The following is an 11,187-nucleotide window of genomic DNA, read 5'->3' as shown; positions in this document are numbered from 1 at the left end:
CATACACTTTGCACTACAGGCCCCTAAAGGAACTATCTAAGCCCTGAAGGGAGAGTTTTTGTTGGTATATGTGAGTAGGACGAGACGGATGAATTGGGGAAGAGCCTCACTCGTATACACCCTGGCAGTGATGTGATGCCCCTCCCTGGAGATCAGAGGAGAATCTGATAATAGGCTGCTATCTGTGCGTTATGGCCACACAGAGAGAGCGCCTCTCCTATCAGAGCATCCTCCTCCTCCTCCCCATGACTCAGGCTTTACTTTTACTCCAACATGCTGTCCTGTGCTGCTATGGACTCAGATGAGAAGGCTACTTCGCGCATTGATGTTGCCTAAGTTTTTATCGCTGAAATTATTCGCTTGAACGAAAACAGGAGGCATTTTCCCTTGGTAAGTTTATATATTTGTATTTTTAGATAAAAATGAGTAGGCCTACCTTTGAATGCATGACACTTCGATTAAACACTTGATCATTTAAAAAATTGAAATAGAATATACATGGAACTGTAATCGCTCCAAAATACACCTTAAATAATTTGAAATGATTTACAGGCAATTGAGCCACATTTTATTGTATACACATTTTTCTTTTAACGTATAGGCCTATTTTATTTTATTTGGATAGGATATTCTACTTTTTTTTTTTTTTTCTCGTTTTCACACGCCGAACTGTCTGATCGAACCAACATCACAGGTTTCTTCAAACGGAAACATAATTGGCTATTTGTCTATTTCACGTTGGGTATCCCGTTGGGACACAGAGTTGTTTCAGAATTGAATAAATGCAAATTCATTATCTCTGAATAATTATTTAGGATTAACAGCATCCTGTCAATTATCTAGAAAGTCGCTACATTTTTACATTTATTTGTGTGTTGATAAAATAATAAATACAGATCTGATAGCGTTTCGTAATTATGTGTGATTCCCTTGTAAAATATGAAAAGCCATTAGCCTATAAGAAAAATTTGAGTTACTACAATGTTTGCGGTTCAAATTGAACATTTAAAATGTTGCACTAATTTCAAGAATCGGACGCGAGCTTTCACTTCAGATTTATATTACAAAGTTAGTCCACCAAAATCTTATTTGTCGTAAGATTAACGAGAAATCTCGAAAATCTCGGAGGTTAACCACCTGAAGTATCATAATTTATTTTTGATTTGGTCCGTTAGTTAGTTAGCTTAGGCTACATATAGGCTATTTGTTATGGTTGTATTTGAACTATAGACTTTAGTGGCCACGGCAGCTTATTTTATTACCTTGAATTATATCAACAATTTTCATCAGATTTATAAAAAAAGACAAATAACTAAAGGAAAAATAGAAACGGAGGTCTCTGGTAAATATGACGTAGGCTATTTTAAAGTCAGTGATTTGTTATAGACAATAAAATGATCAGTTCAAGTTTTGATACTTCAGGACCACACCCTGAATCACTGCAGGAAGAAGTGATAATGACTTTCCTTTGAAGACGGATTACTATTTGTTCGTCTATGCTTATTATGGCGCCAGTTTAAGACCTTTCAAGTTATGGTAAACCAGGTAACCGACCCCACTAACTTCATGGGCTGCTGCATGTCATGTTTCTGTCTTCAGACTGGTGTGGATGCTCGCATGAGACTCTTGGAAAAAAGAACCATCTCATCTGGGATCGAAGTAAGCAACTCATCTCTAATAAAAGGCAACAAATCAGTCATGCTCGGCGGTGAAGGGGAGAGCAGCAGCTTCTCCTCTAAGGAAGCAGCGGGGGACAGGCGCAAGTCTCCGGCTGTAGAGGCGGAGGACCCGGCGGCTGGCAGCAGATACACAGAGCACGGGATGGGTGCAGACCGTTCATACTACCTCCATTCTACTGTTTCTAAACAAAGTCCAGAAACACCGAGTCCCTGCTCTTTTATCCCTTACACCCCCAGTGGGACGGTGTACACCCCGTCCAGCGCCACCAGGTACCCCTCATCTCTCCATCTGGGCTCCGTGCTGCCTCCCGCGGGGTTTCCCCCCTCCTCCGGCCGCAGTCACTTCAGCCCGGCTTACCAGCTCGGGCAGAGCCCCGGCTGCCTCTACCCGCCCTACACCAGCTCTGGCTCGGCTCTGAGCAACCTGAATCTACCCACCACAGGCCCGGGGATGAGGGCCCAGGTTTACCTCTGCAACCGGCCGATGTGGCTCAAGTTCCACCGGCACCAGACCGAGATGATAATCACCAAGCAGGGCAGGTGAGATGGAGGGTCAGGAGGGTGTATCTTTAGTGATTTTCATTGGGATTTAGTGCTGTGTCTATTCGTTAATTATATCTGTATTTGCTATGAAACAAGGAGATGTTTTTGTTATGCTAAAACTTTCTGTAATTTGTTGTATTTTGCTGTGTGTCTGCAGACGGATGTTTCCGTTTCTCAGTTTTAACATAGCTGGCCTCAACCTGACGGCGCACTACAACGTGTTTGTGGAGGTGGTGCTGGCGGACCCTAACCACTGGAGATTTCAGGGTGGCAAGTGGGTGACCTGTGGGAAGGCAGACAACAGCAGCCAAGGTACTGAAACTGTTTTTCAACATTTCCTTTAGTTCGATGTTGAATTGATGTTCGTGTTGGGTTATACATTAAGGGCTAACTATCTTGTTTCAATTATTAAAAAAAAGAATTTTATTCAACCTTTTCAAGTAGTTTTCAAATAAGGTGTGCAAAATCACGTATTAAAAAAACAATAATTCAGCAACTTATGGTTCTCTTTCTCTTTATTTATTTATTTATTTCAGGAAACAAAGTGTACATCCACCCAGAGTCTCCAAACACCGGGGCACACTGGATGAGACAAGAGATCTCCTTCAGCAAACTAAAACTCACGAACAACAAAGGAACAAATATCAATACTTCACAGGTATGGCAAATAAATTAAAAAAATAGAAATAAAATTCCCTCCCGAATATTAAAATAATTAGTTTTGAAATGTATTTTAATACATCTTAAAGTAAAACAAATATCTATTAAGAATGCGGTGCATGCAAACTATGTAATTTGGAGAAAAAAACCATAGCACACTCGGGTGTATTTTAAAACTATGAAAAACTTTTTTTTTAAACGTCATTATTTGTGTTTGGAAGAAAATTAATTTGCGTATTTAGGCCAAACCATTTGTAGATTATATATTGGTTATTGTAATGGATTGTATGGTGTTTACATGCAGATGGTTGTCCTGCAATCGCTGCATAAGTACCAGCCCAGGCTGCACATTGTGGAGGTGACGGAGGACGGGGTGGAGGACATCAGCAGTGAGGGGAAGACTCAGAGCTTTACCTTCCCAGAGAACCAGTTTATAGCTGTGACTGCCTACCAGAACACTGATGTAAGTATTAAAACAAACACACTTCTGTGTATTTCTATAGAAAGTTATTAATGCTTCGACTAAAATCCCTGTTTTACAACAATATTTGTTCTGCTCTATCAGTGTATTTGTAAATTCCCATTACAATTCAACATTAGATGACATTTTCTAATGTTAACATTATGTTTCTGTGTAGAAATGTAACTGCATGATGCTTTTTATATATTTTTCTCTGCTGATCTTCACATATAAATATTAATTGTATCCTTCCATTTTGCTTTGTTATAGATCACACAGCTGAAAATTGATCACAACCCCTTTGCCAAAGGATTCAGAGACAATTACGATTCGTGAGTATTTTTACTTTATTGTCACACATTGTTGAACAGTTACAAACTGAATATAAAAATTCAATTTGTAGAACATAGGGCTTTCAGTTTTTTATTGCGTCAAACTCTGTTGTAAATGGTTTCTTGAATTTGCCAACTTAATTTTTGTTGTTTCATGGGAGTTTGCCAACTCATTTTGAAAGATGTTTTTTTTACCCAGACACTGCCCTTCCTTGACCTCAAGTTCATACGTACATATATTTTCCAGGATGTACGCAGCCCCAGAGAACGACCGCCTCACACCATCTCCTACCAGCTCTCCCCGTGCACACCAGATTGTCCCTGGGGCCCGGTACGCCATGCAGCCCCTCTTCCAGGACCAATTTGTCAATAACCTCCCTCAGAATCGCTACTACAACAGCGAGAGAGCGGTGCCGCAGACAAACAGCCTCCTCTCACCTCAGGCAGAGGACGCCACTTCGCAGAGGTGGTTTGTCACCTCCATGCAGCAAGGGGGAAACGGCACTAGCACCAGCAACAAGCTAGACCTGACACCCTATGACGGGGAATACTCAAGCTCCCTGCTTCCCTATGGTATCAAATCCCTATCCATGCAAACATCCCACGCTCTCAGCTACTACCCAGACTCTCCCTTCACCACGATGTCTGCAGGCTGGGGGTCCCGAGCAGCATACCAGAGGAAGGTTTCTCCAAGCCTGCCTTGGTCCCCTAGGCCCAGCACCACCACTGGTTTTCCAGAAGACTTAGACAAAGTGAAAGCACAGATAGAAGAGGAGGTGAACGGCAGTGCAAGCCTGATCTCCTCCTGGACAGAGACTCAGCCATCAGCTCTGTCCTTAGACAAGGCAGATTCATACTCAACGGCTTGCAAACGAAGGCGCTTGTCTCTCAATGGCCCCATCACAGAGGACTCAAGCTCTGACATCAAGTGTGAGGACTTGGCCTCTGCTGCCATCAACAGTAGCTCCTATATCAAAGACGCCCCCTCATCCAAAGGCATGGCAGCTTACTATTCCTTTTACACAAACCCTTGAAATGTTTCTCTCTGAAATGTTTTGTCTCTCATTGTGGCTGTTCTTCATCTGCCACCTTAAATGAGAATAGATAATATTTTGCTTTTCATATGTGGAGAGTCAGAATCTGTCTCGGTAGTGATACATGTTGTGATAATATATATATATTTTTTTCCTTTTGTGGTAAGACAGAAAAAGTTCATATGACATACAGTAAAAGGTTAAAGGGCATGGGAGGCACAATAAGCATCCCGTGTTAGCGTGTTCTGTCCTTCTGTTTACCTGAACAATATATTTTATCTCCACCTCATTTATGTAACTCTGTATTTTAAGTTTTGAAAGTGCCAAAGCATTTTTTAGGTTTCTCAGTGTGCATTCATTACTGTATCTGCCTTTACACTGATGATATGTTTTTACAAATTATTTATTGGAGGCCTGTGAATATGACATTCGTGCACTCATAAAATGTGAAGATAATATTCTGTACCTTCATTACAATGTTCGGATATTTGATAATAAAAGGCATATGTGTTCTACTGAGTATATGAATGGTTCATTGTGTCTGTTTGAATACAACATCCTTTATGTATTATGGGGTATTATACACATTTGTTTAAAACATGAATAAACAAAATCTACATTTAAATTGGTTTATTGCACATAAAGAAGCGGCACATGCAAAGGAGTGTGATTGTGTATAAATCCAATTAAATTAATTTAACCAATGAGGCTGGTATATATTTTTTGTCAAATGTTTTAACAAATGCATAGCCCCAAATCAAGTTCAATTAGGTCCTGGTGGTTGAAGTGATACAAAGCACAACTTCATGCCCATTTGAAAAGCATGATTTGTTTTCGTGGACTCTGTCGCACTCTAGTGGCATTTTATTGTAATCACAGCTACAAAAATCAATCAATACAGCCTGTTGATTTGACAGGCCCCTTAGTGAATTCAACATTAAAATTCGGTTATTTCTCAATTTCAATCTATTCTAAAACTATAGTCTACAGTTGAACAATGGAGGATTTTAATTTGTTCCACTTTTTTTCTTTTCTTTTTAATATCTCATGTCTTTTCTGTATATTGCAACCCGCAGCCTATATTTGACTCATCTGAAAGCAACTGGCTTCTGATTCTGAGCCTTTGTGATAAACAGGAAAAGGACACAATGGGCTTCCGAAAGAACGAACTAACACAAAAAGCATGCACTTTTTGGAATACTGCTTCTCATAGTCTTTCCTAAGTACTTCGACAGTGTAAGTTGAGGGTGTAAAACTCAATTAATAGCCTCAGTGTGCTTATCGTTCATAGTTTAATCTGTCCGGAAAACGAGCCATCTCCATCCCCGCCTGTTTTGGGGCTTGTGCTGAAACCTGGCAACCCGTAGCAGCCAGCAGAGAGTCAACGAAGAGTTGACAGGAACAACATCATTGCTTCGTGCACAAATTTTTTATGGATTACCTCACTAACAAGAAAAGCCTCTGTTCATTGTGCTAGCGAGTGACCGCTAATCCACAAGATAAGGTCTACCACGGCGAGATGTACCATCTGTGTAAGTCTGAATACTTGTTACTCATTGTTTACTGTGAGTTTATCAACTGTGCTAGCTAAGTTGGCTAGCAGTGCAGTTAGCTTGCTAGCAGGTCCGCTATCGTATGCACTGACGTTAGCCAACGCAGACATTGGCGTCATGATGTTTTTATGTTTATGATTAACATCCAGCTAGCGAGGAATACTGTGTATTGTGGTTGAAAAAAGCCCTTTCAACAAACGGAATGGTTTGCAGCTAACGTTATCTAAGGTCAGTTGACTGGTTGTTGTTGTCATTAACCAGAATTGTAACAACGCGTTATCACGGACTGTTCATTAACACAACAGGCTGCCGTCGGTTAGAGCTAGCGAAAATGGTAAACACTACACAACATGGGGAAAGGCCTGCATGGAGGACTTTAGTGACAAGTGGCACTACGCAGACACACTGTTACATTAATGTCATGTTCATGAATTTCATGTCCTTAGCTGGTTATGTTTTATAGCTATTGTTAGGTGCTTGTGGGCGCTGTCATGGAGCATGGGTTGTCTCAATTGTCAGATATGTAATTAGTTATTTGTAGAGTTACCTTATCTGTGTTGCCATCTATGAGGTTTTATAACTGTGTTCAAAGATCAGGTGCTTTCAAGTGTTCCCCTAGGTGGGACATGTTTTGTTAATCTTACTGTGAGTCTTTATGATGTCATGGCACAAGCTTGGCACATATAACAAGTAACCTTGTTATAACTTTTGTTTTAGTGACTTATACTTGTGTTAGTGGTGTTTGTAAGTTAGGTGTTTAAGTTATATGAATGAACAGTTCCTATTGCAAGGATGGCTGAAGATGATGTCATATACTAAAATGGCAATGTATTAACACATATTAACCCTAGTTTATATATTTGTTTTGTCCAAAACACATTATGTAAGTCACATGGCATCACAGATAACATCTCCCGAAAGTGTTATTACAATTAAACCAGACCTCTCTAAATAAGTTTTAAAAAACTGAAAATGTGGGTTTTGAATTGAGTCACAGGAAATTTAAATAAAACACTTTGACTTTGAGAAACTTGATGGAAAATGTATAATATTTTTAATGTATAAACAAATTATCTGCAAATGCACCTATAAAAAACTAAGTAATTAGCCCTACACGTTGAATGCATGATATGTTATTTTTTCCAAGCCTTTATATATTATTATGTTGTTAGAGTGTGATGTAATCGATCCTTAAATTACAGTGAGTAACACTATGCCTGGGAAATGACACACACACACACACACACACACACACACACACACACACACACACACACACACACACACACACACACACACACACACACACACACACACACACACACACACACACTGATGTTGTTTAAAGAAGGATTCCACCATTGTGAGTAAAGTTATCCACACTCTTTACTCTGTTTACATAAGCTGCGGGAAAAATAATCAATTGTCCTGCAATAGGAATGTCAAAAATCGCTAATGGTTTCCTTTGTGATTGTTACTAACCTAAAGAGAGTTGTGTATGTATACTTTGTAGGTGTTCTCGGGAAGCATTTTTTCCTTCTATTGTGCACTTAAGTAACATCAAAGCGTCATTGGGCAGAAGGCTTTGCATGGTGATAAGAAATCAGTATGAATTCCTATTATCATTAGGTAGAATATATCATGCTGAAGGGGATGCTTGTGTTCTGTTGATTTGTACTGTAGAACACCAAAAATACATAAAAGCTTCACATTGCCCGAACAGTCATGACCATATGGTGCTCTGGTGGAAGCGTATTGCTGACTCGCTGCGTGTTGTTCTTCAGCTGAGGATATCTTGCTCCACAATGGCTCCTTGCCTCAGTGGGATGGGCAGTATTGGCATGGAGAGGCGGAAGCTCCCGGTGATTGCAAGAGGAAGTCTTGTCCTTCTCTCTGTGTGAGCTTTGTTGGCCCTATGTTTAGTAATTCAAAACAAAAAAATAAAAGGCGAACACAAGGAGGTGGTTTACAGTGCTGTGGGGATGCTGACACAGGGGCTTGTGGCACAGAAGCATGAGCAACCTTGGAGATGCAACTTGTTCTTGTGATTCTGAGGCAGTGGAAGTGATTAATACTCATCGTTCTTTAGGACTTTTAGGACTCGGACCTTACTGTTTTTGTTCTTTTCTTTAGGACATTCAGTATGCTGTCCTATTGGACGTGAACAGGTTGAAGACGACTGGAGAGGCTGCTGCGTCAGTCCCACCTTGAACCTACGGTAGAGGAAGAGATGGGAAACATAGCGACAAAGTTCCGTAAGGCTCTCATCAATGGGGATGAGATGCTGGCCTGCCATCTGTATGAGAGCAACCCGCAGTTCAAGGAGGCTCTGGATCCAAACTCCACATACGGAGAGTCCTACCAGCACAACACTCCACTGCACTATGCTGCCCGGCACGCCATGACACGCCTACTCAGGTAAGGATGTGGTCCAAATACAATTATCAAACAAATACATGGGCAAACTGACATATTGTACACATTTAGATTGTCATATTTTTGACTGGCTGTGAGAAATGGAAATTCAAGGGTTGATGGATGAGGGGCTAATTTGTTGTGCTCTATATTCTTTGACATAATTCAGAGTATTACAGATATAAAGTGTCCTTTTGAGTACATCACTTATTTTTTAGCACTTTGCTGCTGATCAGCTGATCTGATCTATTACGGTTTTGCTGCATCGTAAGAGAACATTTTTCATGTTTTGTCTCCATACGTCTCTGTCCCATCTGTCTCACCCCATAGCCATCTGTTAGGAGCTCTCAGGAATGCAACACGCTGGGATGAAATAGGATGGGGCTCAACAAGCCTCCCATCCAACAAGCTAACAACCTTGCATGAGTTATTTTTTTTTTGTTTCCCCACTAATGGGAGGCTTGCTGAATTTTGCATTCCTACCTGACTGTAAAGAAATGACAAGGGGTTTCATACTGTCAGCAGGTAAATGCACACTGAAGTGGAGCCAAACTATACGACTTGATGGATGGATAAAGGGATATTCTGATTATTCCACGTCAAGCACAGAAATGCTGAGACTCTAATGCAAATGTTTTCCTCTTTACTATGCAAAAATGTACAGGGCCACAGGTAGGCTTCCAAACATATAGCAATATAGGGTTATAATCGTAAAACATATTAGGTTACTTTGATGGAAGCACAATAGGCGCTTTCACACCGAAGTACCTTTCCCAGGAATAGTTCCGATAGTTCCTGGGATTTTGCTTTCACACCAAGCGGCAAACTCTGGGGAACAGCCGGGACGCCAATACGGAAGTGCAACACACTGCAGTTCATACATGGGCCGCTAGGGACTGACTGCAGAAAGGTGCAATTTCCATAGACCCCCATGTTAAAATGCCCAACTTTACAGCAGAAAAAAACATGTTTCTACCCGTGGATGCAATAAATATTATTATGAATATAGTTAGATTCCACCTTCATGATTATGAATCTGTGAGTGAATTGTTTTCTAACACGACCCTTTTATTTATATTAGGTCTTAACGTTTTTGCATAAATTAGGGCGTGGTCACTTTGATGGACATGTACATGCCTCACTGTCAGCTAACAGCAACTTGTCCACTCTGCTAGGCTACAACCATAGAGGCTACAACGTTAGTTAGTCATAGTACTGTACTTGACCCTTTAGCTTTAGCCGTGTTCGTGGCGATTGTGCCTTTTAGGGAATATTGTTACAAATACCAGACAATTAAAATGTCGTGCTGTGCGCTTGAATGTACTAACAGAACTTCCAAGAAGTCTAAAATGATAATATTATACATGTTACCCGTTCGCAGGTGTTTGTGTGCTTGGTAGCTTAGCTTGTTACTTATTAGCCAGCTAAGGACGTAACCCTTTATACATACAAATACATTTTAGTAGAGCTGATGCGATCACGTGATCGGGGATCGGAGCCGATCACGTGATTTTCAAAAGTTCGGAATCGGGAGGGAAAAAATCGGGGATCGGGATTTTTTTTTAAAAGACATTTTTAAATACTTTTTTTTAAATTTTGTATTCAATGTTACAAAACAAAATGACCATGTTCAAGTCTTAAAGTCATCCTGAGGCCTTAGTTTTGGTTTCAAATTACACAACATCATCTATGTGTTGCTTCTTTGGGGCTTGTTTTCATAGACCTGGTTGCTTATTTCTCTCAAATCTGACAACAGAGTGGGCAGGGCGCAGTGTCTAATTGTAGCAGTAAGCTAACGAGTACTGATAAGCTTTATTTTGTTTGATCCAATGCTGCACAACTGAACTGATCCAATGCTGCTGTAGAAAAAAAGAAGCTATATCCATGTTAGGATAGAATATCCTAAATTAAATAAAAAAATAACCTTAAGGGACAACTTGAATGCTTTTTTGCTTTTTTTCTCTTAATGCATTGCATAAAGATCGGATCGGGAAAAATTGGTATCGGCAAATTGTCAAAATCAAATCACACATAAGGAAAATTACGAACAGTAAGTGTGTAATTCTTGCTTCTAGTCATTCGGGACTACTGTATTCGTCTTGTTAACGACCGCTCACCAAAGTCCGACATTAGTCGGAAACACAGTTGTAGTCTAAATAAATCGATTATGATGTGTCCCGGCGTTGGCCTTCAGACCGCAAACGGGAACATAAGGCACTTAAGAGGTCAATATTTGCTGCCTGAGGTAGCGGAACTTTGGATTGCCTCGGCGTGCACCGCGATCGAGGCGGCGCTGCGGCCGAACCTCGATCGGGGATCGCCGAGCAATCGCGCGCCGCCTGGTGGTGACCCATATTAACCCGAGTGGATAATTGTAAACGGGGGAGGTGCCAAATCGTAATACCGCGCAGTCATTCAGTATCTGATATTTTCAGTAATGGTCCGATCTTAGTATTTCGCGATTATTACATCCCATCACAGCTGGCTAGTGGAAAAAAACGACGGGCTAGG

General features: G+C 40.7%; 2 protein-coding genes across 3 annotated transcripts in view; both read left to right on the top strand.

The window, feature by feature from the left end:
* Positions 1 to 231: 231 nt before the first annotated feature.
* On the top strand, positions 232 to 5,228 carry LOC104941307 (eomesodermin-like). 2 transcript variants are annotated; one of them, XM_010766393.1, is made up of 7 exons: positions 232 to 390; positions 1,600 to 2,219; positions 2,380 to 2,534; positions 2,759 to 2,880; positions 3,187 to 3,345; positions 3,613 to 3,674; positions 3,922 to 5,228. In XM_010766393.1, the coding sequence occupies exons 2-7, from the start codon at positions 1,618 to 1,620 to the stop codon at positions 4,706 to 4,708; spliced, it is 1,887 nt and encodes a 628-aa protein (XP_010764695.1). In that variant the 5' UTR covers positions 232 to 390; positions 1,600 to 1,617; the 3' UTR covers positions 4,709 to 5,228. The 2 variants fall into 2 exon arrangements, with proteins under 2 accessions (XP_010764695.1, XP_010764694.1); XM_010766392.1 differs by having other exon boundaries at positions 3,874 to 5,228.
* A 636-nt stretch (positions 5,229 to 5,864) lies between these two features.
* Positions 5,865 to 11,187, top strand: part of LOC104941310 (ankyrin repeat and IBR domain-containing protein 1-like) — a 48,037-nt gene continuing 42,714 nt past the window's right edge. Inside the window, 2 exon segments of the mRNA XM_010766396.1 lie at positions 5,865 to 6,240; positions 8,395 to 8,679. Coding sequence (XP_010764698.1) covers positions 8,492 to 8,679 — 188 coding nt within the window. The 5' untranslated portion in view covers positions 5,865 to 6,240; positions 8,395 to 8,491.

The sequence above is a fragment of the Notothenia coriiceps genome, unplaced genomic scaffold, assembly GCF_000735185.1.
Source record: "Notothenia coriiceps isolate Sejong01 unplaced genomic scaffold, NC01 NC01_scaffold00003312, whole genome shotgun sequence".
NCBI classification, from domain to species: Eukaryota; Metazoa; Chordata; class Actinopteri; order Perciformes; family Nototheniidae; genus Notothenia; species Notothenia coriiceps.
Note: the sequence above shows the minus strand (reverse complement) of the source record. Positions and strands in the feature narration are given on the sequence as shown.